This window comes from Argopecten irradians, chromosome 3 (assembly GCF_041381155.1).
Source record: "Argopecten irradians isolate NY chromosome 3, Ai_NY, whole genome shotgun sequence".
In the NCBI taxonomy this organism is placed as follows: Eukaryota; Metazoa; Mollusca; class Bivalvia; order Pectinida; family Pectinidae; genus Argopecten; species Argopecten irradians.
In genome coordinates, this window is record NC_091136.1 from 25,757,771 (window position 1) to 25,785,633 (window position 27,863).

Below are 27,863 nucleotides of genomic sequence, written 5' to 3' on the forward strand. Positions count from 1 at the left end.
ATTTTTTTTTTTGTCCCTTTAATCATTTGTTTAGTAACATATATTTCATATATAATTAATTTTTTTTTATCATATTCAAAGAAAAACAAATGATATTCAGGGGTGACTGAGTTAATGAACTCAGTCTGTGTAAACTATTGATGAGTTATCAGTCTGGACAGATATTTGACAATTTAAAAAAAAAATGTACTATATAATTGACAAATGAACGAAAGATGTATATATATACCTGAGGAGTGACTGAGAGAAGTACTTGAGGGTATTCTCAATCTCAATACCAGTAGGCTGTGGTGTAGTGTTGTTGATAATCCGATATCTGTAATCCTTTAGGTTGTGGATCTTTGATGCAACTTTAATGAGAAAAAAGATGAAAGAACAACACAATTAATATACAATGAAGAACAAGCACAATAATCATTTCCACCAAGTAATTTGGAACATTTCAATATACAACAGTTTACTACAATTTACACGTAAAAACATGTTATATGTATAGGTAAAACTTCAATACATTATTAATTGGTGCAAAGCAATATATTTATATACATCTAATTCTATATATGTTAATCCAGATTGTGTCCACAACCAATGAACAACAAGCTACCAAACAAACAGATGGATAACATCACAAGAGCTTGGCGTTCTGTCAATATAATATATAGCATAGATATATATAAAATTAAAATATCCATATAGTATTAAAACATATATATTATATCATGGTGTTTTTGTATTTATTATTTTATGTTATATTATCGACTGAACATCAAGCTCTTGTGATATCATTGAAGTCGTTATTATGCAACAACAACTACGAATTTAACAGATCGCTAATCTATCATTAATCAAGATGCATTGTAGATGAAATTGAACTCACAGGTAGCTGCCTTTGTAGTCATCTTGATGGCTTGAAGGAAGAGCGATTAAAACGTTATTTTGAGGACATGTTTTCCCAAAAATTTTGATGCATCAAATCATCCATCTTTTTTTCATTGGCAAGTTAAGAATAGTGCAAGTCCGAGAAGTTCCGGAAACAGGTTGCTGCTGCTGACCGGTGCCAATATTATTGTTTGCCCGGGGTTAATAATTATTTTCAAATAAGATGTCCATATGTTGTATATATAATTTCACGCAGTATATTTTTTTTTAAGAAAACATAGAAATGGTAAGTTTTTGGGAAGTTTATAAACTTAAATGCATTGTTTTGAAGAACAAATATCTAACTTTGCCGGAAGTATTTTCTTGGGTAGGAAACTTCATCGACACTTGTTAACAGATTGCTTGTAAAGAAAACTCTCGAAACGTTCCGAATGGATTATTACCAGCACAAGCAAGATGGCGAAAAGGTCGGATTGGGTTTACGATCAGTTGCTTTGTTTTCTGGGCAACCCATTATTCCAGATACCGGTGATAACATACATGGAAGAACATTGTCTAAGTAAGTACATGTTACACATTGTGATGAAATAAATACTAATTTCTTCGTTACGATGAGTTGAAATAAACCTTCCCATTGCGTTGCCTAGGACTCGTTTCATTTTGCCGATTTCTGCAAGTTTAGGACATGTTTAGTTGGTAGACCGAGATACATCTTTCATCTCTGAAATAGCTTTTGAGCTTATAGTGGGTCTGCCGATATATTGTTGATGAAATAGATCATTGATACAAATCAGGAAATTGGTACAGTACTCATTCTGCCATTATTTTGTACTTTTTTACATCTGACATGTATCACCAAAAAACAAATTGTGTCTGGACCTATTTCCAGAAATTCTGTTAGTTCGGTCAAAATTATGGAGTGCTGGGCTCAGAATGCGCATGCACACTTAGTCACTGATTAAATAGTGATTTTTGTTCTCTAGAATAAGTTTTTTCCCTTTCTATTCATTTTAAGTAGCCTAATGTTCCATTAAAGAGAAATAAACTTGTTAAACCTATCACTTAAGGCCACAGTGGCTTAATGGTTAAAGATGTCCCAACATATTATCACCAACTTTCCACTTCAAATCCCAATTGAAGCAGTTGCCAGGTAATGCATGATCACTGGTCAGTCTTTTTTCTCCGAGTACTCTGGCTTTTGGTTGTTAATAGGATGTTAAACTCTTCACATAAAAAATATACCTCTAGAGGTACTCTGACTTTCAGCCACATTAATATAATATAAGCCTTGCAGTGGCATGCCCTTCAATGTTTTGATTAATAATATATATGGATAGTCTGATGTTTTGTTACAACCCTTGTTAAAAGGTCAGATATGTTGATTAAACCGATCTAATTAATCAATTTTGAAATATCAAAATGATGTGGAAAAAAGTACAATTTACCATTGAGAAGTCCCACATGTTGGTGATAATGACATCATATTTTGACATGAATTTTGTCACATCACAATCATCGAAAATCAAAATCATTTTACTTTATCTCGATTCTCAAAACCCACAAATTTGAAATCAATGTAATTACTCTCAACAACAATGCTGTATGATCTAAGCTCCAATACAAGGGGCAGCTGCAGGTTACTCTGGCTTCCTTGGTCTACCTCCTTAACCAGCTGGTACCCTCTGATATAATTACTCTGAATTTTAATAAGGAAGTAAAACAAAATGAATCAAAACCTTTCATTCTTCTCCATCACAAACTGTTATTTGATTGACATTCTTTTACAAATACTAGGACTTTCAGAATCAAGGATTTGTAAGTGAGAAGGATTTGTCACTTGGGGTGTTGGACGAATATGTTGCAAAAGTTTTTGATTTTGTGCACTAACCGTGACGTTGGGCGACGACTGATTTTCATTTGATATCCACCGGCGTAACCTTTGATGTAGCGTGCGGGTGCCAGACTTACCATCTTACTTTCTGAAACAGGCCATCATTTCATATTTCAAATTTAAAAAAAAAAAAAATTAAGATATTTCTTCTAAATTTTCCATCCTTAAAGCAAGTTCTAAACATTGTGAAACTTAATACACTTTACATTGATGTTTCTTTTCACTCGATAAGAGAAGTATTTGTTGAGAAAAATGATTTTTATTCTCGGTTCCTAGAAGTCTATTTGACTTCAAGTAAAAATAATATAAGATTGTCTCTTCTTTTGCAAATATTTGGCTTTTGGCCATGCTTAGGTACATAAAATCGAGCCAGTTAAGTAAAATTCTTCTTTAATTTCCATTAGAGGTAGAAGGCTATTCTTTCATCCCGGCATGTTACAGTCTAACTCCTATTACCTTTAATATAGGTCAAGGTTGTTCATTTGAACAAACACGGTAGTCCTTCATTCCAACATGTTTCAGACCTAGTATCAAGTATCTAGGCCCTATAAAATTAGATATTGACAAGAAGTTATTTTATCCTAATTGACACATGTGAAGGTCAAGGTCATTCATTTGAGCAAACTTGGTAGCACTTCCCCAGCATGCTACAGGCTTAGTATCAGATCTCCAGCCCTCTTAGTTATTAACAAAAAGTTGTTTGGATGAAAAGTTTACAATGGATGGTGCAATGATGAATGAAGCATGATGACTACATGCATGCATTTACAGATGACCTAAAACATACTGTCATCACTGTCAGGTCAAATAAAGTGAAAGAGCTTATTGTCATCTTATGTCATTAAATAAAATTCAGGTAATTTCTGAAAATCAATACCTTAGATATATTGATTTGTCATTTCTCATGAATACAGTTATTGCCATTATTATAAGCAAATATTATGATTGATTATCTACATATGGTTTAGATTATTCTACAATAATAGAGCTTTTCGTACATTATGATATCCATTTATTATAACAATTATCCCGGATATGAATACTTCATCATTGAGAGCTGTGCTGTTATATAAAGTACAATATCCATTGGTATTCAGGGCAAGAAACTTATTTTGAAAACCACTTGCCCAAATTTAAAATTTCAGTCTTGTTTACCCAAAACAGGGTAATTAACATTTAAACCGGACAAATTTACACCAATTTTCACTTGCCTGGGAGAATATTTTACTGGTCTCGGTCCATCGGACCTGGGATATTTCTTGCCCTGGTGTTGTAATTACTATAGTACTGAAGTGTGGTGTTTGATGTGCCAGGTATAATATTGATTGAGTATATATACTGCCTGCAATGCATCACAATCCAATGTCCTATACTGCCTTAGTCAGTGACCTTGGCATTGATGGAAAACTTGTACATCAAGAGCAATGGATTCAATGATCAAATGAAAAATACTTGATCAGTGCAAGCCTTTGGTCCACAAGTTCACACTGTTCAAATAAAAAACCCTGGTCAGGCAGAACCAGCTTTTGACCACAAGTTCACATTGATCAAATAAAAAACACAATGGTCTGTCTAAACCTGTTGACCATAAGTTCACACTGATCAAATAAAAGACACAATGGTCTATCTAAACCTATTGACCAGTGACCACACATTCACATTGATCAAATAAAAAACACTGATTTGTCTAAACCTGTTGACCACAAATTCACATTGATCAAATAAAAAAAACACTGGTCTGTCTAAACCTGTTGATCACAAGTTCACATTGATCAAATAAAAAACACTGGTCTGTCTAAACCTGTTGACCACAAGTTCACATTGGTCAAATGAAAAAACACTGGTTTGTGTGTCTAGACCTGTTGACCAAAAGTTCACATTGGTCAAATGAAAAAAAACCACCACTGGTCTGTATGTCTAAACCTGTTGACCACAAGTTCACATTGGTCAAATGCAAAAAACACTGGTCTGTCTAAACCTGTTGACCAAAAGTTCACATTGGTCAAATCAAAAACATTAGTCTGTCTAAACCTGTTGATCACAAGTTCAGATTGATAGTTTGACTTTCAATGAAAATATATTGTTAAGCAAGTGAATTATTAGCTCAGACTTGAGACAGTACATAGCATGAATGCATGATGACATTTCCTTTTTAGTGATGTTATAAGATATAAATGGCCCTTGGATGGGCATATGGATAAATTCCCGTGATTTTTTATAAGATGGGAAAAATGGCCAGATTTCTCTTGAAAATTTGTGTAAGACATACTGTATGCTGCATTGTACACACTCTTGTTTTCTGTATACATGTAAATGTTTATTACTGCTTTCCATATTTAACTAGGATCGAAAACTTTTATTCATTTTTTCTCATTATTGATGGCCTGTTTATGATTTTGGGTTATCAATTACTAATTCATTTCTCATTACTATGTACAACTTACGTTGTCAGATTTTGAGCATGCTCTTTGATTTAATGGTACTGATGGTTATCAGATCACCATGAAATATTGATTAGGTTTTTAGTAACTCCTGATAAAATCTCCAATATAGATTGGATTATACTGGTGTTGAATTTGCCAGTACCATTTGTCTCCTGAGTCTGTTGTACCAGAATAGATTTCCGTGCTGTTCTTACTCCTGTTTATAGCTCACCTGCCCAGGGCTAAGACAGATATGTGGCATTTGATGTCAGCTAAAGTTTTCTTTTTAAGCAATGCCTCAAAATACTTCAGAATGCTTCAAGATCTGTTATTGGACATATAGCTTGCTGCACTGAATTCCAAAGAGCTACCAAATTTATTTACATTTACTCTTACCTTTATACCAGGCAGATGTTAGAAGAAGTTGTTTGCTAGAATCTTTAAACTACCAACTTCTTTACAAAACACAAGTGATCTAGATTTAAGTATCATATTCACATATAGCACCCCTCCCCAGAGGTACTGCAACAGATTACACCCCACCTTTCCCCACTGTTATGAGACTACTCACATATGTATATAAATTGTATAGTCTACCTGGTAAATCCACTTTTATGTGTTATAAGAATTTATGAATATCCGTACCCAAATTGCAAGAGGCCCACAGACCTAATGTCTTGATTGCAGCAGTTGTTTGTTGTAAATAACCATGTACAGTTTTAAATGTTTCTTAATATATGATAATGATAACTAGTTGGAAAGAGAATAGCATCCAATAATGAATGAACAGTTTTGTTTGTTAATATTTTATTTAAAAAAAATGTGAATTAGAAACATGTGAAGGTCATCAATATTCTACACATTATTGTAAATCCCAGTAATGTACCTGTAAATGATCAACTGTATTGATGATCGCTGATTTTACATTCCAGTATTCGACATGGCAGTTGATATCTGTGAAGAACACCACAACATCCATAAAGGATATAACAAATTGGTAAGTTCCAAGTATGTAACGCGGTAAATTTCTGTTTCACATTTTTTATACTGAGATTAATTTTCAAAGATTTAAAATTGAATGGAAGTACGTTTAAATTTGATGGTACTGCAAGAAATACAGAGGATATCAATTCACAGTGACAAACTTTCATAAATTTACATTGATCACAAAATTCCCAAAAAGAAAGTTTCTTTACAGTATCACCATCGTAATGGTCTAGTGAAGGTTATAATGTACATATCCTACTAGCCATCAAAAACCTCACTGATTAAATGCTCTGGTTGTGTAACACATATCATTAAATAAACAAAGCTCTTCTTCTCTATTGGCTATGCTGAAGGAATTAACTTCTATGTGATCCAAATATATTTTATAATTCATAAATTCTCATATCTGTTATATATTAATCATGATGTGGGAAACATATTATAACCAAGTCATTTTCTTTTAAAATACTGATAATAATGGTTTATTGTTGTATACCTTGATAGGTAGAGAAGTTACTTGAAGGCTTCATCAGAGATTCTAAACTGACACACGATGAGCTGATCAAGGCCCTGGCAGACATGAATGCTAAACCAGACCTAAGGGAAATTTTCCAGGTAAGAATCTACCATCAAATTCTAAAAGAATTATTTTTTGTGGATATCAAGGAACCACTGACAGGTTTGTCAAATAAAGAAGCAAATCTTGATAACTGTACAAACAACCCTTTATCCTTATGACTTGTTGTACATGTTGTTTGGCGAGGTCCTTTGTACTGACCTTTGACCTGTTGTTGTACATGTTGTTTGGCAAGGTCCTTTGTATTGACCTTTGACCTGTTGTTGTACATGTTGTTTGACCTGTTGTTGTACATGTTGTTTGGCAAGGTCCTTTGTACTGACCTTTGACCTGTTGTTGTACATGTTGTTTGGCAAGGTCCTTTGTACTGACTTTTGACTGGTTGTTGTACATGTTGTTTTGCGAGGTCCTTTGTACTGACGTTTGTTGACCTGTCATTGTAGGTGTTGTTTTGAGTAGATTTGTATACAAACCATTATACTTATGACTTTTGTTGTACATGTTGTTTGCCCATGCATGAAGTACTTTTATGCGTAGTGTAGAGATTAGAAGAGAAGATACTCTTCACATACCTTGATTCTGTTATCTTCGACATATCTGTTCCTTGTTGTTTAAAGGTAGGTTTCGCCCAATGAAATACAAAGTTTACGAAATTGAAATTTATCCTGTGCATAGATATAATCTTCAGATCAATTTCGATGCATACAGCAAACAATATGGGTGGTCAGTTGCCTAGCTTAACCAGGAAAATACTCCTCTAAAAATAGAGCAAAGTCAAGCTTTACATAGAACATGACATATTTTTTTCCAAAACAAGGCCGCATCAACAAACGGAAGCGTACAACAAAATGTCAGATAGAAGTGACAGTCTTGCTACAGCATGTTTAGTACAAAAAAAAAAAAAATCAAAGTACGATGGATTGTTTATACATGTGATATAATCTATAATACATCAAGGTACTTACATACGCTCGCTAGCTTAGTATATCAAACATATATGTAGTTAGTCTACTACTGTATTTTCGCTGGCATGTGTGTTGAAATTAACTCACCACGTGCAACACAACAGAATCCGGGCAAGTTCCACTTGAGATGTGGCTTCTGTTTATTCTATTGCTACATGCCATCTCTGAGTTTCATTCTCTAGAGATATCCTAGGGTGCTACCGATTCCATTCTAATTTCCTACTCGTTGATGCCGATTCTGATACATTTTTTTCTCACACGTTTTTATTCAGTCATTTTGTTTACTTTTAGTGCGTAACAATGCACATGCGCGAAACTTCGACAACACAATCTATCGCAGCTTCATTTGCATACAATCCTGTCAGCCTGACAATCGTAATAGATTTCCTTCAATTTTGTATTCAAGACACATTTGTTCATTCTCATATGCATTAAGAAATTAAATTGAGGTATTTTTAATATGTTTTTTTCACCTTTTCTTCCGTCTATCAGATTTTACAAAAAAAAATTATTCAGATGGGCGAAGCCTACCTTTAAGGTGTTGATTGATTAGATCCTTTATGTAGTAATATAATGTGTTGTTGTAGTTTGACCTATTGTTGTAGGTGTTGTTTCATCTGTTGTAGGTGTTGTTTGAGCAGATCCTCTGTACAGACCAGTTTGACCTGTTTGTACAACTAATGAACCAGAAGAACATTGAGCTACAACAGCAGGCCCTCCTCTTGATCATGAAGAGACAAGGATCACTCCCTAGTAGTTTACAGGAAGATACCGGAGAAACTCCACCACCTTCCCAGGAAAATATCCACTCGGAGGAGGAGGTCCTACGGAAAGTTCTGATGTAAGAATGCTCTTCAAGTTGTAATGATTAGATGTCTCTTTGACCTCTGTGGAATAGTTCAGAATTCATTGCTGTTTAAGTGAATGTCAGATTTCAAAAGAGCTTTCTATTTAAAGATTTCTGAGATAATTAGATATTATACTTACCGGGTATATAAATGTAGATAACTGAAAATTAGCCTACACATGTTTGGCTTCAAACACTCCACATACCATACTTAAAGTGAATAATACCTAATAATGAGTGTTCTTTTTGCTACCCTGAACAAGCAAGATGACCCAGACTTTTTACCACACGGTACTATTGAGGAAATATTTACAGTCAAACTGTCATAGTGGACACTTTTATGTAGCCGACACCTGTCCATAACAGATACTAGAGCATGTGTATTTCTGGTGTTACAGGGAATCAGAGAAACAAAAAGAGGCCCCAAAAGGGAACACTCCATCAAGAACATCCCCTGAGGAGCCCCCACAGGCAGTTATTGCCACTTTAATGTTGACACCCACCCACGTCCATGCCGAGGGTCTCAAATTAGAGGAGGAACGGACAAAAGGCCAGGAAAAAATAGTGGAGGTAAAGCTCTAAAAAATTGCTTAAAATAAAAGTAAAACCATTCATAGCTGTACATAGGTCAAATTCTTGTGATAAAATTGACTCTAGGTTTTAATATTTCACAATCTGACTTTCAGGGTTGACCATATCTCAAAATTTTGCAGATGAAATTTTTTTGATCATAGCAATGTCTCACTATATTGTGAAAATATCATCCCCTCAAAAATTAATGGCTATACAGTATTAGCTTGTTCCATTCACGTTTGTTGGCCTGATTGAAAGAACTGGAGTGTTCTTGTGATAGGAGTACCTAAATAGAACATATGCTGACTGAGTTTTTGTGTTACAGGCCATGCAGAGTGCTACTATTGATGATAGCCCTAAAGCACCAGTTGCAGTTGCTGCTGCAGCCAGTAAACCCGTTAAACCTCCTACAGATCTCAAATCTGCAGTAAGTTACACCCCAATTATTTATTTCATTTATCATGTTAAGATACTCTGTTTCATTCTCTACTAAGACAATGGGCAATGATCTCAAAATAGTATCGTGTTTTGCATTTCTTATAATGAGAGATGTCTTACCTTATGTTATCAAACCTGAAAGTTGGCAGTTTAGATTAATTCTCAAAATCTAATTTGGTATTATATTTTTGATTCCAATATCCCGTATTCTAGCTTACATGTATTCACTATTTGAAAGTTAAAAGATGATTTAACCAGATATGATATGTTTGCTGCAGCAAAACATTGCGTTTTCATGCTCTGTAAGTTGTACTTGTAGTTGAAATCTTTTCGAAACAATTTATAATTGTCTGCTGCAAAATTAAATGGTATGTGAAAATAGGTTGGTTTATAGTATATGATATAGAGACATACTTATATATCCTCCTGTTCTTGTTTACAGCCATCTATAGCCATTACTCCAGCGCCCAAACCGGCCGCGGCCAAACCAGCAGCGGCCACTCTACCACCCAAAGCCGCCGCTCCTGTCAAACCAGCTCCCTTAAGTGCTGCTACCCTCCCCAACATCTCTGGACAGACAAAGATAACAGGATCACAGGCAGCCGCCATGTGGATGCAAGAGGCCCAGAATGAGGCTGTGTCTGGGAAACCTTCGGCGGCTGTGACTGCTGCTGCTGTAAGTTCTATCATAGGTCATAGTTTTATAATTTAGGATAGACAAGTGTTTCTTTTAGGTCAAAGGTTGTTCCGATGAAAACTTGATGAAAAATATTCAAATTTGTGTGTTCTCTCTTCAATATGTGACACATGTAGACTGTATAAAAAAAGTTAACTTTTTAGCTCACCTGGCCCGAAGGGCCGGTGAGCTTATGTCATAGCGCGGCATCCGGCGTCAGGCATCCGTCCGGCGTCCGTCCGTCAACATATCCTTTAAATCGCTACTAGTCATAGAGTTCTGCATGGATTGTAACCAAATTTAGCCACAAACATCCTTGGGGGAAGGGGAACAGAACTTGTATAAAGTTTGGCTCTGACCCCACGGGGACAGGAGGGGCGCGGCCCAATAGGGGAAATAGAGGTAAATCCTATAAATCGCTACTTGTCCTAGAGTTCTGCATGGATTGTAACCAAATTTGGCCACAAACATCCTTGGGGGAAGGGGAACAGAACTTGTATAAAGTTTGGCTCTGACCCCTCGGGGGAAGGAGGGGCAGGGCCCAATAGGGAAAATAAAGGTTAATCCTATAAATCGCTACTTGTCCTAGAGTTCTGCATGGATTGTAACCAAATTTGGCCACAAACATCCTTTGGGGAAGGGGAACAGAACTTGTATAAAGTTTGGTTCTGACCCACCGGGGGAAGGAGGGGCGGGGCCCAATAGGGGAAATAGAGGTAAATCCTATAAATCGCTACTTGTCCTAGAGTTCTGCATAGATTGTAATCAAATTTGGCCACAAACATCCTTTGGGGAAGGGGAACAGAACTTGTATAAAGTTTGGCTCTGACCCCCCAGGGGCAGGAGGGGTGGGGCCCAATAGGGGAAATAGAGGTAAATCCTATAAATCGCTACTTGTCCTAGAGTTCTGCATGGATTGTAACCAAATTTGGCCACAAACATTCTTGGGGGAAGAGGAACAGAACTTGTGTAAAGTTTGGCTCTGACCCACCAAGGGCAGGAGGGGTGGGGCCAAATAGGGGAAATAGAGGTAAATCCTATAAATTGCTACCTGTCCTAGAGTTCTGCATGGATTGTGGCCAAATTTGGCCACAATCATCCATTGGGGAAGGGAAACAGAACTTGTATAAAGTTTGGCTCTGACCCCTTGGGGGCAGGAGGGGAGGGCCAAATAGGGGAAATAGAGCTAAAACCTATAAATCGCTACCTGTCCTAGAGTTCTGCATGGATTGTGACCAAATTTGGCCACAAACATCCATGGGGGAAGGGAAACAGAACTTGTATAAAGTTTGGCTCTGACCCCCTGGGGGGCAGGAGGGGCGGGGCCAAATAGGGGAAATATAGCTAAAACCTATAAATCGCTACTTGTCCTAGAGTTCTGCATGGATTGTGACCAAATTTGGCCACAAACATCCATTGGGGAAGGGAAACAGAACTTGTATAAATGTTGGCTCTGACCCCCTGGGGGCAGGATGGGTAGGGCCCTGTAGGGGAATTAGAGGTAGATATTCGAATTCCTTCAGAAAAGAAACAATGAACCTGTATTTAGAACATTACTTGGCATTACAAACCAGGTGAGCGATACAGGCCCTCTGGGCCTCTTGTTTATCCTTGTTCAAATAAAAAATCATTATTCTGTAAGTTCTGCAAATCTGGTTGATTGGCTGGTTGAATGGGCTTAACATCCTATTAACAAAGCAAAGTACCCGGACTGTTTGATTGACAGCTGGTGAACTGTTGATTCCTTATGTATACACATGTGTGCATCTATTTGTTTGCATATAATTTCTAGGCATTTGCTTTTGCACTGGATAGTCAACGTTCATAAATATATGTATATAGAAAGTGTGTTTTTTACCGCACTGTATAAACAGTAAACTAAATTAGTAAATCTAATTTTGTAGGCTGAGTTGTCGAAGCTGGACGCGGCACAACTGAAACAGAGACAAGACTACCTAAAACAACAGAGAGACAAACTTCTGGCCATGAAGAAGGCCGAGCGGGAGAAACAGCTTTTATCTGCTGAACAGACACAGCGGACACGGCCAACATCAGCAAGAGTGGCTCGCGCAGCACTTAAAAGTCAAAAGGAAGAACTAGCTCCAAGTAAAACCTTGAGTCCTGAGGAGGAAAAGAAAATGGCCATGCGTCGTGCAATAGCCAGCAAACTAAGATCAGAAATGTTAGACAATAATTGAAGGGAATAATTTCACTTAAAATTGTTTTTAGTGGTTTTAAAACAGAAGAAAAATATTGATATTATTGATATTTTTTAGATGATTTTTCATGATTTTGTTTACAAATATTTGAATTAGAAATTTGCAGTTCAATAAATATTGTTTTCAAAGAGTCAAATTATTTTTTGGAAATTGAAAAAAAAAGATGATGAATTTTTTAATTAATTTAATGAATTATTATTATAAAACCTTTAATAGTATGACTGCAATATTGAATTTAATAGATGGTTGTCATCATATACATATCATTTTTATATAAATCTATATTCATGAGAACATTTTAAGTATTATATAATCGTTCTTGCAACATACCAATGTATCAAAGGATTTTTTTTTCAATCAATATCATTATTTTATTAATGTATACTCAAAATATCAAAAACATTGACTGATATACATAACCTTTCCAAACCAAGAAAATTGCAAAATAAGTGATGGAAGGGATGCTAATCTAATTAAATTGGACCTTCAATGTGGCTCCCTGTAGACCGGACGCACATAGAACATCTAACAGTGTACGAGGAGCATCACAAAAGGTCTCATCTTAATCAGATTGGAAGAGATACTATGATAGAAAACCAGAATCACAACACTAGAAGAAGTTGATTTCGAATTTTTTGGCTCATTAGAATTGTTTATCCTGTAACATTTAAGTTAAATGTCAGTATGGAGAGTTGTTAACTCGACTTGACACTTGTGTAACTGGGTGACAAAGTTTAATTCAAGGTAATTTGTTGGTCCACACCAAACTAAAAGATTGTAAAATATCTCCTGCTCAATATAAAAAGTAAAAAAGTAGAAGAATTTTAGAAACTCTAGATAATCTGATATACTGCATCTTCTCTTCTTTTTTAACATTAAAGCAGTGCAGTGATGATTTATTTATCAACATGTCAAGCCTTAAATGTATTTAAAAATGTGCACTTATACACTTCTGATAGTTTCGGTATGAACGTACAAGCCTTGTCAGTTTTATACACTTCTGATAGTTTCAGTATGAACGTACAAGCCTTGTCAGTTTTATACACTTCTGATAGTTTCAGTATGAACGTACAAGCCTTGTCAGTTTTATACACTTCTGATAGTTTCAGTATGAACGTACAAGCCTTGTCAGTTTTATACACTTCTGATAGTTTCAGTATGAACGTACAAGCCTTGTCAGTTTTTGACACTAATATCTTTGCAAGTGTGTTATTGCTCTGTCTTTCGATTTGTGTGTTATTTGTATGTGTGCATGTACTTACATCAACTGAAATATTTGTCTTTTTAGGGGGAATTAAACCAGTCTTGACATAACTTAACATTCAATACATATTCTCATGAACAAAAAATCTTAGTCTTACCTGGTTCATGTTTTCAATACTTGGTGATTGACCCCGAACTACAACTAAAAATTAATCGTATTTATGTTTAAGTCTGAGGAAGTTTGGTGTTCTCTTATAAATGAGAAAGTTTGTTTTAGTGTTAGAGCTCGCGATTTAGTGCCATTTCTATCTGTGCAGCCTACCTGTATTTAACTTTCAGCTAGCTAGTCATTGGATAAATCCTAATGAATATTTATTATTTCATAAAAATAAAAAAAAATGTGTATTCAAGCTATACTGGACTCATATTATTATTAGATGTGTAATGTACTTGATATAATTGACACCAACATTTTGTGTGTGTATTAACACTGTTGACATTTTCTGTATGTAGTAGTATGATAGTATTATCCGAACAGCATATCAAGTACCAAGTGGCCTTATTATTATATTATTTTTCCTGTAATGTTAATTTGCCTATATAGTTATATTCCGGTGTGACAAGTGCTAGTATTCAAGCTATTCTAAATGGACATAATCTTTTTTCCTAAAGGGGTCTCTTACAAGTTTCCTGTAAAATTACAGACATGGCTCATTGCCATATAAACTTTTCTTGTGATAACTGTGATATAACCAAGGACTCCTTTGTATACAGAGATATTTTATCAGCATCTTTATTGTTTATCAAGTAAACCGTTTTACATAATTAAGAATTATCACAATATTTTTATTTGTAAAATCACAAAGAATTTTTACATCACAATGACTGTTGTTAAGAAATACCGTCCAAGTCAAGATTTACCTACATGTATTTGTATAGAGATTATTGTGACAGTTTCTTCTAATTCTTATAAATGTTTAAGTGATACAAAGAATTTTCTAAACTTTGTTATGAAATTACCATTGTTATAAAGATGTGGTATAAAAATCCACTTGTTGCTATATTTTAACATTCCGTCTCTTCCTATTGAGAATAATTACCAAGATATGTCCAGTAAATAAATGCATAATACATATCATATCATAGAGGAATCTGGTCATGCTGGGGTATTAGAAAACCCTGTATGAAATAGCAAACCTCATTAGAATTTCCATCATAGTAACAAGGAAATCTTAAGTTGTATACATTATATTTTCAAAATTGTGCTTCACGTTCCGTCCTTGAACCAATATTTTGTTTTTGAATATATATATAGCTATATGTATTTATTTTGTATAGGTATTGCTTTTCAATTTTTGTTAAAATGTGACGGTTTTTTCATTTTAAGCTACATTCCAATTTATCAAAAGAAAATCCATAGAACAGATCTCCCCCTTCTTAACATATCAATGTGTTATTTTTGTTTACATTTATTACATAACTACATGTGTATGTGTTGTTTGTTTACACTTATACTTCCACTAATTGTAGGGTTATTCGTTACATTGTTTCTAAGGAATTATAATTCATATTTAAGATGAAGTTCAACATTCACTTTTTCATCATACATTAATTGTTGACAAAGTTCATCTACACTGTAATTAATTAATACCTAATTATGATTAATACTTGTATTAACTCATTCTTCCCTTAAAACACAATAAGACTCTCCTAAATCAAGGACTAAAACAGTCCATTATGAAATTTCGGGGGTGAATGAGTTAATAATGTTGTGAAATTATAATCATTTATTCCCCAGTAATTGATATTATTTCCATGAAAGTCAGAACCATCATACTGTAGTTTCCTGTCACTGTAGTACACTTACTGATGTGGTTGGTGATTTTTTTGTCACGATTGTATCTGTTGTAAATCACGATGTTGCTCTTTCTTCACTTTGAATGTCAGGATTTTCATAATTCGTCGTATCTGTTCTGATTTCTATCAACTCCTGTTTATAATAAACAGTGTAAGTTTGTGTGTTTGTATTGATCATATTGATTGTGTTCTATGTGCAATTTTTCATGACCTTATATTTCCAGTTGAAGTTTTTACATTTCGAAGTAAACTATAACAGGGTGTCTTTATGTGGAGTTAGGAAATGTGCACACAGTATCTACAGAGCCAGACAATTTTTATGAATCTTGCTACAGTACTTACATGCTATTCCTGGTAATTAATTCTATATAACTACCTCTTGCTTTAAAGTCATAATCAATTTAAACGACATACAACTGTTTGGATCTATATTTCATGTTTCTGTTGAATTTGATTATATTATCAACATGAATAATTGATAATAATGATAAAATCCATAAAAAGGAAGATATGATACATACCCAGTAGTAATTTCTAGTCTGTTCTCAACTATATCCTTGTAAAGCTGTATCTTTGTCGGAACGGTGTGTAAAGTCCTTCATTGTGAGCATATCATGCACAGTAGTTTAATACATGAAATGATTTGAAAACAAATGTTTGATATGTGAAAGAATAAAGCTGCATTTATTCCTGGTAACTGAGTAATAGTTTGTCTGTCAGTTGGTGTTGATTGATACAGAGTAACACATTATAAACCAACTTATATTTCAAAGGCAATAGGAAATCAAGAAAATAAATTGTAGTGAAATATTTTCAGATACAGTCAAAGTATATTAAAAATATAAGATCATGAAATGTCAAGTGGTGAGAAAAGTCCTTTGCCATGGAAATACAAAATGATGTCGCAGTCACAATAAATTGGCTTGGAGTGCATCTGCATAGTGCAGAGTTGTCTCCTCTTGATCATCATGTCATCTATAAAATGAAAGTTTAACCCAAATATATTTGTGTGAATTTTATTTAATCAAAATACTACTCCAAGAGAAGATAAATCTACACTCTTTGAAAATATCCAATCGGATACCAAAGCAGTGTAATTATGTTCTCAGAATTACCTCCCCTCTCTCAACCGTCTCTCCATTAAAATGTATAAACTAAAATATAATGATCCTGCATTCCTTTGATAAATAAGATAACAGGTTTATGTTGTGTCAAATTATATTTTAATGTCAAAGTTGGGAAAAAAAACATTTTAAACATAAAAACACTTCTATGTCAATCTTTTTAAACAATTATTGACATCAACCTGGCACTCATTTTCCTTGTAAGCCATACATATACACCAACTCATCATTCACCTCATACATACACACAATAAATCAGTTGTTATGTTTGTCTTTCTTTTTCTTCTTTTTCCTTCTTGGTTTCTCCTCTTGTCTTTCCCTTGTTGCCATTCCTTCACTCCCCTTATCATCACCATGTTTCCTTTTCTTGGCTGAGGGACCTGATACTATAATTACATCAGAAGAAGAAGAAGCAGGGGAAGCAGTTTTCTTACTCTGCTCACCTGAAAAACAAAATAACAACCACTGTATAAATTTACATTGTACCACTGAACCAAAATCAGACACTTACATTCAGCTAAATGGCAATGTTTTAGTAAACAGCAAATGTTATTACACTATGTATAAGAACAGGGAGAAATATGTACACATTCCTGTTGAACTCATCAACCAGGAATCCAACCCAGGTCCCGACGTAAAAATCTACAGCTCTACCGACTGCCAAAGAAGCATGCTCTGTCAGCTGAGTGACAGACAGTGTATTCAACAGTATGTACAAGTCGAACCGACCCACTCCTTTTACAAATGTACATTTTTGTATGTGCTTATTCATAGTGTAGCCTTATTTGCCATATACCTATATTTACACTTGCTAGGCTTGGTCACTATACGCTAATACTAGCCGATTTTGTTTACCATAACTGCATGGTAACATTGAACTTTGAACTTGCGTAAGGAAATGTTCTGTGCAACGTAAAAGGACTACTTTTTTTAAAAAGAAACACATGGCTTTGTTTACATTTTGACGCAACATTACATGTATATTGTTGTTTTTCATAGAATTTTGGAAAAATGTAAACAATATATACATGTTTTATATTTATATATGATTCAAACAATTTTTAAATTAACAATTGTATAAAGAAACGGAAAAAAAATATCCTGACCGGGGCGACGTGCTTTCATTTTTGTTAAAAATGATGGGTGTCAAATGTAAACATTACCTCTGTGCCTATGTTCGTCCTATGATTGAGCCTTTGGGGTGGACGGGTGTGAGACCCTCTGATAGAGGTCAGTTATAAACATATCCTCTTGTCTTTGTTTTTTTTGAGTATTTAATCATGTGTATTATAAAACATGCACCGCTAATAATCCACGTGTTGACAGTTCCGCGTCACCACAAATACATTGTATCCATCGAACACAAGTGAATTTGTTTCATCTATCGATGGCGATATGGATCTAAGCGTAGATTATATAATCACATGGCTCCCAAGGATGTAATACCGCCAAGTCAGACGACATCTCAAACACATTGAGCTACTTGAAAATCGGTGTTTTGCCAACTTCGGCAAACTTAAGTGTGTAAGCGTGCGTCAGCTTCGCCTCGCTGCACAATAACGGTCACCGAGTTCACACATGTGGCCGTGTACAAATTCTTTATGTTATTACGCTATATATTAACTTTTAGCAAAATTGAATATATATTTAAAGTTCTGATCTGATTAAATAAAATTATCTCTGAAATTTACTTTGTTTGTCATGTTTATTTTACACTAAAATATTGAACTTTTTTGTCGTCGCGGATGAATAATTCTACCTTACGTGAAGCGTCACCATTCGCTGTTCAAATGAGTAAGCTCCTCCCACTTTTGACCGACTTTTATTGAATAATTACGTCACTTTCAAATGACGATTTTATTGCATAAAATATAAATAAAAAGTCGTGTGAGTGTAAATATAGGGATTGGATTTCGTTTTTATGTTAACCATGCTTGTATGGAGCAATTCCTCTAAGAATATATTCAATATGGGGCGCTGACGCGCCCCATAGAATATATTCTTAGAGGAATTGCTCCATACAAGCATGGTTAACATAAAAACGAAATCCAATCCCTATATATACCATCAATGTAATCCTGTACATATTCTATGTACCTAACCTATTTCTCATTGTTTTGAGTTTTGCAGGCTGTATGCATTTGATTGTAAACAGAATTACAAAAAACGTTTTAATTACATAAACCAATCTTAGTTTTTTGGGATTTTTTAAGGGATGAGGGATCCTGAACTTTTTTCAACTGTCATCAGAGATATCCTGATAAGAAAGTACTAACCAATACTGGTTGAGCCTTCTACACTGTCGGCTGCCTGTTTGGCAGCTTGCCATAGGGCATTCCTCTGGAAACGTTTGGCAGCATCTTTGTCAATTTTTGGCATTATTGTAAGTTTATCTTGCACATCCTTCACCCTTGTCATATAGCTTCGGATGCGGTCCTGTTTTTTTGTAAATAGAAATATTAATAAATAATAAAATTTATATCAAAAATGTCATTTGATTTATGGTAAATTGTACAGCTAAAATTCTCTGGGTTTTTTTTTAAATTAGTATTTCACATATATGTATATGAAAACAGATTATTTTGAAAATGAAAATATACCGGGTATAGTTTTTTTTTATATATTTCCATATATGGTATAAAAGTGATGTGATATTACAGAGCATGTAATTATCTGTAGGTAATTCAGGAATTTCAGGAACTAGTGATAAACTGATTTCAACATCACATCCAAAACATTTTTTTCAATTCATTGTCCATGGAATAATTGTTATAAATAAATATCCAGGATAATTCACACCTAGAACCATGGTGTTAATAACTTACCAGTTCCTGCTTCACTGCGTGTTCTTTGGGCTTTTCTCCACATACATTCAAGTACACTGAGAAAAGATACATGTTATCTATAAATACATGCTATATTTCTGTTTGTCTATTACATATACATTTGTACATGTGTTTTTACTACACAGTACTTGTTGTATATGTGTATAGTATGATACCTGAGTTATGTTTTAAAATTAAGGTAGAAATAATAAATAAAATGCACTTCAGACTGTATGCATTGAAGCTGACCATTTTCTTCAGTTATGTCAATGGTACAAATTCAACCAGTTGTCTTAGAATAAGATTAGCAGCTTAATCAACTTAATCAATGTATGATAAAATGTATTAGACATCATCCTAAATGCAACCAAGTGTTAAATATATATACTGATAATAACATATTTAATGAGGATGATAAGAAATGTACTCACTCCAAAAAAGAGAATTAATTGTGTAAGCTCCAACCAAATCCAACTTTGCTTTGTCAAGGGGAGATAACTGCAATCAACCAAATAGGTAACATATATATATAAATAAAAAAGAACAGTGTCCATGTGATGGTTTCCATATACATAAAAAAAAACACAACTATAAAACAGTTTTTTCTCCCTAGCGCTTTCTCGGCTCATGCCGGTCTTCAGGGGTTTGAATTCAAACCCCTGAAGACCGGCATGAGCCGAGAAAGCGCTAGGGAGAAAAAAACTGTTTTATAGTTGTGTTTTTTTTTATATATATATATTAATATTTTAAGGAATCCATTAACTTAAAATTCTCCATAGAAAAGCATTACAGATTTAAAAAGAGTCTCCTTAACTTGAGATTTTTCCTTAATTTCTGTAATACTTTTCTATGGGGAAATTTAAGTTAAGGACTCCCTTAAAGTTAAGGAATGTTCATGAAACTGGGCCTGACAATATTCTAAATTGACTCATAGTGTGAATTATTGCAATTTACAAATCCAAATTGGTAGCAATGTGTAGTATCTTCACATCAAAGAAGACAGAAATGATATCAAACGAATATTTGAAATTGTTTTAAAGTTTTTTTTTAGTCTTCTTCTGTTGTTGTGTTATTATTATTATTATTTTTAATTGAACTCTAAAGAAACATAGATTAGAGAGATTGGCAAATCCACAATTTTCCCGATCCACAGTTGTAATGTATGTGCCTTGGTGTATTTAGATATATATACTCCTAAATAGTTAAAAACAGAAGGCATAACTTGGATAGGTTCATGTACATTGTATTCATTTCAGGATCAATGTAAAGCAATGACAACTTCACTGGCCATTTTATCACATGGCCACGAATCATTTTTAATATTACCTTTATGTGTTAGATACCCCATATTTACCTTTTCATGCAGCTCATTTTCTGGTACTTCCAGCCAGGGGCGGATAACTGTTTCCATCTCTGATAATGAGGTGTCAAAGGCGGTTAATTTTTCCTTCAGTTCTGATGGTATAGCATTTTCATTCTCTTCAGATGCTGCCATGGTTCTTATCTAGAATAGAAATCACTAAACATATTATAACTCTTACTGTTCACACTTTTTTCAACAGGTGGGGGGAAAACCACTAACGTATTATACGCAAACTGATACCCCAATTGGAGTATAGATTTGTTACTAAAAATATATATAGATAAAGATGATTTAAAATGAACTTTTCTCAAATATTTTCACAAGTCACATTTATTTATGTTCTATGATGACTGAATGGTTTTTTAGGCTCGTGGACTTGTAACAGACCGATCTATATTTTACATAATGTGCGTGAAGAAATAATTGCTTTGTAGTATCCATACTCTCTTTATTATGTTTTCTCTGGCTATATGACGACTCCAAACCTACCTCGTTTATATGTCCAACTTCTTGTGTCTACGAATTAAGGTATCATATCAACACGTTCCAACGCATGGTTGTTGTTTTTACCGGAAAAGAATAACCGGATATGCTTATCTCCCCTGGGAAAAGGCACAATAGGCCTGGCACATCTATTGAAAGTTTTCGTTTATAAATGCGAAACAACCGGTCCGACCATTTGTTGATTTTTTTGTTTTTGTTTTTTTGTTCGAATATAAATCATAACGTACCTGCAGATTTTTATACAGGCCTGTGAGGACTTTGCCAAGGCTTGTCTAAAAAAAAAAAATCACCAGATCGGGTCTTTTTTTAGGCTGCCGAACATAATCCAAAATGGCCCTGGTTCTTTTTGTGATCTCCTCAATTCTAAACGATTGAATGGGATTGACTATATTCATTTCGAGAAAATGTGTATGCAGTTATATTTCTCACGTGAAGTATTTTCCATGTACAATGAAGTTTTCATTTGTTAGCACACATATTGCATTGCTTTCTGAGTTTACACCAACGCTTATCACAAAAGATATTCCAATCAACTCCCCATTCAGAATGATTGATGTTATTGATGCCATTTTACTTAGACCATTAATTGCACGCTGACCCGGATCATTTCCACATAGCTAAGAAAATCTCGTATTTCGCGCCATTCAAACCTTTTTCTAGACATCCTCTAGAATGCAGGAACCCAAAGCACGCCAGCACCCCTGCAGGTTGATATCAGAAAATAAAAGGGACATGAAAATAGAAAAAAGATAGACAGTCGAGAGATAGATAAAAAGGACAAAAAAGTTATGGAAATACATAAGCACATGTGTCCAAGTCGCTAAATGGACAATTCCATAATCTTATAGCTTGTAACATTAATTAATAAAGCTTGTTTTAAAATCATTGAATTCGTTATTTAACCTTTTCAGTCAATCAGGTAAGGAGCGTCTAGGAATTGTCCTCAGTTCTGATCAAGTATAGAGCTTTTGTTTCTATGGCTTCAGTTTTTTCGGCCAAAATACGTTCATCTGTCGATTCACGTGATATTGATATTAATTATCACTGACAAACGTCTCCCCAGATAGTAACCTTTCACAGGGATCTGAGAATTAGTAACAGTTTATACACTATATATTTACGTTAAGGGTGGAAAGCTCCCCGGCTCTCTACGTTTACCGATTTTTTTTCCTAAACCTTTTAAACGTCAAAAAAATGGTCTTGGGGCATTCTGGTGGGTCCATAATTATATAAACTCTAACTAGTTTTCAGATCCCTGTGTAACCTGTAACCTAAGTATGTACAGTACATACCGTATTGATTAGCATTATCATGTGTGCGAAGTCCGATATGATTGAGTCGTACCACTGAAAAGGGTTATCTCCCCTCAATTGCACACTTTCTCTATTCTCGGGTCTCTATGGGCAGTTTGACTAATTCAGACGGTGCATACTGATCTACTTTTTCAAGGATTTATCATCAACGTCCTTGTTTTTAGTAATGTTCCAACTCCCACCTTGATCTCGGATGGAAATTGGCTTTAATGACTTTGTATATATTTTACTTGGTGCAGTTTCAAGTTTAGTTAAAACCGAGTCTTAATTTCACTATGATATTATCAATATACAGTGGAACTCAATCTAAGATTCGTTCATGATTTTTACAGGTGAGACCCTCTGGATGAGAGATAATTTAGCAGTTGAACTGACTTTTGTCATGTATTTCATTGTTTTAGAGAATTTCTAAGATGCTCCACCGCTGACAAATGGTATTTTTCTTTGTCAAAAACATAAGCCGACGATTAAGTACTTTTCTTCAATTACAAAAGGTAGTTACTTTACACCATTACCACCAATGAAAAGTTTGAGTTACTAATTTTACTTCCAAGATAAAATACCAAAAATAATAAATTACATCCCGAAAAAATCCGTGGCACTATTTCCTATCTGGAATGAAGTACTGGTTAAACATGCACCAAAATCAAAATAAATTGTATTTCAATATTTTTTTGTGTGTGTTAATTAGACATATATACACAATTAAACGCCAATTATTGATCAAAAGATGACTATCGTTTAAGCTCTGTCGGCGTTGGAGCATCTTTAAACGTTTTATATCGATTCTGTCACCAGGTCTTTTCAGCAAGTATTTTTTTATCTATAGGCTAATTCATTGGTTCCGAATTTGCGCTGATTACGCACGAGGCACGGCGAGTGGGGATGAACATGTGTTCTTGTCGCCCGATCCATCTGTATTATCCAAACAACAAAAAACTTTCGTCGAATAAAATTCCATTTATCTTTCGTGTATTAAAAACTAAACGTGGATGGCTTTCCCATTTACATCACCGTGCTATTTAAGACTGTATTCTTTTCGATCAAGGCTGAATATGCACTGCATGTAATCGATTTTTCATTTGCGCAGGGAAATTGCACCAATTTGACTCTTGAACTTGAGTTCAAGTTTACAAATGTATATATGAAATACACGTGTGATTCGAACAGCCTAACTTGAAACGCTCGGTAATAAATTATCGGGGAAATACCAATTTGATTCTTGACCTTGAGTTCAATGTCAAGGTTACAAAACACAAGTAAAATCTGCAAGTTTTGACAAGCAATGAAATCGTCAATATTTTATATGTAAAATGTAGTCTTATAGGAGCATGATATCAAGGAAACTAATTATTACTTAATTTGAATACAATAAACTTTGTTCTCGAGTTAAACTATTATCGCGACAAAAAAATCTACCATCTGCACATGCATATTCAATTGATTTAAAACAACTTTTATTTCCAATTTTATTAACCACCATTTTTCTAACAACATAATTCTCAATGCGAGGTATCTCGGAGGCAGATTCCGTCATATTTTATACTTGATTGCCAAAAGAAAGAAAAAATTATAATCCAAAAATGACAATTGTTTATTAGAAAGGTTCCAAAAATGTATAATTGAACTTAATACATAAACCCTTAAAATGTACAATTGGTAAGATCAAGGGTTTGAGTTGTTATTGACAAAATATTATGCTTCGGAACATATTTACGTATACATGTTCTCAGGGAAAGGATGAGTATATTGAATGAAGACGAAAATTGAGAAGAATGCATTTATTCTAGATCTATGTAACTTATGCTGCTGATGAAGTTATCGAGTGCTAACTGCATTTCATTCTGGACATCGACGTCTTTTTCAGTAAACAGAAACGCTTAGTCTTGTGACAATAAAGTTAAAATAACATTCTTTGTAATTAAACCATTGCAGCTTTTCACTGCAATAGACAGCGTACCGGTACAACGAGGTGAAAGTGTCGCATAACTTCTTGAGCTAGTGTGACTTAATGGACGTGAAACTCATAACAAATCGCTAGACAAACAAATAAAATCACGGTGAAGAGATGGAAATATTTGAAAAGTGAAAATCAATTGATGTGAATGTGTTTGTCCGCAAAGAGATGTATCACTTTGTCCGTATATTGACAAGTTCATTGTTACGATGCATGTAAGGTTGAGATACACAGGTGGGGCTGTTATTTCTACTTTTCCGCTAGAATCAATATTGACTTGGTGGCCAACTGACAGGTACGCTAGAGATATATTCGGTGGAATACACAATCTCGATCTATATACAACCGGGGCCGTCCAGCGACTCTCAACTTGTTTTCATTTTTTGTCTGCCGAGAAATCAAAGAATTTCAATTATTTAGTTCATATAAGGGGATCTATATGGACAGTGAATTAAGGAGTGTTGTGTTTCTCGATACCAATCTGGTTATGTCAAGTTCGCTGTCAGTCGTGTACCGTAAAACATGTTCACTCAAGCATGACGACAGTCCACGCATTCCACTGATTATTGTGCCGAACGCTGTAAGCCCGCGCCCGACTGAATCGCGATCATATACGATTTCGTCCCTGTGTGTTCAGGTAAAGGTGTGTAGAAGGGAGCACGGCATATACTCGGAAACTAGTGACACCCAACTAACAATACCTGGACAGTGAGTTCTCACCTGTCGGATAACACAGGGAAGTGCCTACCTGTCGCTTTCTTGTGTAACTATCACTAGGAGATGTCCACTTGAAAAGTTTTAAAGAAATTGTCGTTTAAACTGTATGACAGCTAGGGATATTGTACACTGGATGTTTTATTGTGAATGGGCAGTATTGTCTCGTAATTAGCGATATAAAGTACTTTTACATACCTGTACAAACATGGATTTTATCAGGTGTTCGAACCCTCCTATGTGATATGTGGCCAGCATTACCTGTGGTTTTATTTATCGTCACTAGAAATAGAGACAACGAGTAATAAGAAATGCTACATATAATATCTATGTAGTAATCTACATATTATCTCATACGTATAAACCATACTCTGCAGCTTTACGTGCAAACTTCTTGGGACGAGTTCGTATTGGAACTAGTGTTTTAGAGTCTTTGTGACCCCCGGGACTTGGCGAGATGCGCGAGGGGAGAGTGGGGATGCTGTGGCTGTTGATATTAGCGACAGGTGTGGCGGGGGTCTCGGCCCAGTGTGAGGGGCCCAGTACTGCCGTGGTCGTTGTAGCCAGTGTCTTCAGTACACTCGCAGTCGTGTTCTTAGTGTTGGGAATTATTGCATTTCTCGTGTGGAGGCGCCGACGAGGTAAGTGTACATGTGTTATGTAATTCTCTATGTGTCATAATTGTTCACCTGTTCTATACTGGAACTTGTCACATATGTGTCATAATTCTGCATGCATTTCTATAGGCATAATGGCCAGTAATTCAACTTTATCCCCCAAAACATTTTGTTGGTAACGAAGCACCTTTACAACGAAATCCAATGCAAATGAAATTATGTAGACTAATTATGCAATGCTTCAAAGCATTCTACCCCATTCATATGACTCTTACCTGACATTACTTTTGTGTCCATCACAAAACAAATAAAATCACCCAAATATACCAGGTACTTATAAAAAATACCTCATAATTTGCAGATCAATAAAAAGAATGCACAGTTTGGTATGTTTTACTCCCCCCCCCCACCACAATCTCACACTCAACAGCATTGTAAATGAATCATCATATTCTGTATGTGTGTCATAAAAGTTGTAGTCCTGTTGAGTTTATACATTAAAGTTTACTATTGATCTAATGTAGCCATGGTCTATCTAAGTGGGGAGATATAGCATATCACACCTGTCTGTAATATAAACGATAGCATCAGGTAAAACGAGCAGTCAAAATCCATATAAACCTTATCAAATTTGAACGATTAGAAATGTTTCTAAAAATGATTCTATCAGGGTATATGGAAATTCTAGGGCTGAGAAATATTGATCTTCAAATTTGTTGAAATATCATCAATTACAAATTTCCATCCCATTTCTTCAATGTTAAAAATTTCCCACAACATAAATATGTCTTAATTAATGCTAATTATAACTAAGGTAGTACAATTGTATATCAGTTGAATATATATAAAGCCCATTGAAAAAATGTTTGATTTCACATCAAAACATTAAAAATATTTTTTTGTTTGGTATTCATATATCTCATCTGTAAGGTACTTGAGGTTGCATATTTTATCTTATAGCAAACAAAAGCCTAATTTCTATCATTCAAAAATAATAATATTCAGTAGCTTTTTATCAGTTGATCTAGATCCTTAACATTTAATTCAATTCATAAGTGTATATACCGCCTTTCTGTTACATAGAACTACAATAAAGTTCGCCTCTGGCTGTTATAGGTTAAAACTTCACTCAAGGCTGCTCTGTATATCAATGATTCCCAATATATGTCAGCTATGTGCCAATTAAAACATTTTAAAAACAGTGCCAGGTTTTTAATGACTTCAAATCTGATTTATCTTCTGACCTACGGGGATAATCAACCTCTCATCGGAGTTGTTTAAATCGGTGACCTAGCATTGAAATTGATGACCTGACATTTCAGTACCGTAAATGTCCTTATTTCCGGAATTGTCGAATTGGTCTTAATGGCAGGCTAACACTTTTAATAATTTCATGGTTTTATGAAAGTTATAAATAAAACATTATATTTATGAACAATATTCACAGGCAGGTGCATATTGAAATAAGAGAAAAATAATATCAAATTGACATAGATTGTGTTCATAGCAGCTGCATGTCCATTTAAAAAAAATAACAATCAGGTCAATGGATCTTTTAATTAAGATTCATTATGTGGTACGGTATATATTCCATTGGAAAAAAAGTTGGGATTCAAATACACAGAACTTACAATTGAAATAAAATCAATCTCTTTTCTATAAAGTTACTAGCCTTCTTATCATTGTGGATTTTAGTTAGTTTCTGAAGATTATGATCATTTAAATAATGAATTAGTAAAAAAATCCTATGAGATTTTTCTTTTAGATATATATAGCAACCTCGATTCTTTCTTTCCGTGTCATAAAAACAAAGGTGAAGGACACACCTATTTACTTAGTAGTAAGTATACTTAGCAATTAACAATACACACGAGGGGTCGCCATTCAATAATGATAATAACACGATATTGA

The 27,863-nt window shown here is 34.6% G+C and overlaps 3 protein-coding genes across 5 annotated transcripts in view; 2 read left to right on the plus strand and 1 right to left on the minus strand.

Moving 5' to 3' along the window:
• The first annotated feature begins 1,313 nt into the window (after nucleotides 1-1,313).
• On the plus strand, nucleotides 1,314-16,232 carry LOC138317992 (cilia- and flagella-associated protein 36-like). Its single transcript, XM_069259998.1, has 8 exons — nucleotides 1,314-1,438; nucleotides 6,126-6,190; nucleotides 6,685-6,795; nucleotides 8,349-8,563; nucleotides 8,968-9,139; nucleotides 9,468-9,569; nucleotides 10,023-10,256; nucleotides 12,161-16,232. The coding sequence occupies exons 1-8, from the start codon at nucleotides 1,336-1,338 to the stop codon at nucleotides 12,452-12,454; spliced, it is 1,296 nt and encodes a 431-aa protein (XP_069116099.1). The 5' UTR covers nucleotides 1,314-1,335; the 3' UTR covers nucleotides 12,455-16,232.
• A 397-nt stretch (nucleotides 16,233-16,629) lies between these two features.
• LOC138317993 (nuclear nucleic acid-binding protein C1D-like) lies at nucleotides 16,630-25,628 on the minus strand. Of its 3 annotated transcripts, none has more exons than XM_069259999.1 (6): nucleotides 25,534-25,628; nucleotides 20,839-20,988; nucleotides 19,916-19,982; nucleotides 19,485-19,540; nucleotides 18,936-19,095; nucleotides 16,630-17,102 (listed from the first exon to the last, which is right to left on the minus strand). In XM_069259999.1, exons 1-6 carry the CDS (start codon nucleotides 25,591-25,593, stop codon nucleotides 16,915-16,917), a joined length of 681 nt encoding a protein of 226 aa, XP_069116100.1. In that variant the 5' UTR covers nucleotides 25,594-25,628; the 3' UTR covers nucleotides 16,630-16,914. The 3 variants fall into 3 exon arrangements, with proteins under 3 accessions (XP_069116100.1, XP_069116103.1, XP_069116102.1); XM_069260002.1 differs by lacking the exon at nucleotides 25,534-25,628 and adding an exon at nucleotides 21,337-21,443 and having other exon boundaries at nucleotides 16,633-17,102; nucleotides 20,839-21,003; XM_069260001.1 differs by lacking the exon at nucleotides 25,534-25,628 and adding an exon at nucleotides 21,337-21,470 and having other exon boundaries at nucleotides 16,637-17,102.
• Nucleotides 25,036-27,863, plus strand: part of LOC138317991 (uncharacterized) — a 52,161-nt gene continuing 49,333 nt past the window's right edge. The window contains exon 1 of the mRNA XM_069259997.1: nucleotides 25,036-25,976. Coding sequence (XP_069116098.1) covers nucleotides 25,793-25,976 — 184 coding nt within the window. The 5' untranslated portion in view covers nucleotides 25,036-25,792. The remainder of the gene's footprint in view (nucleotides 25,977-27,863) is intronic.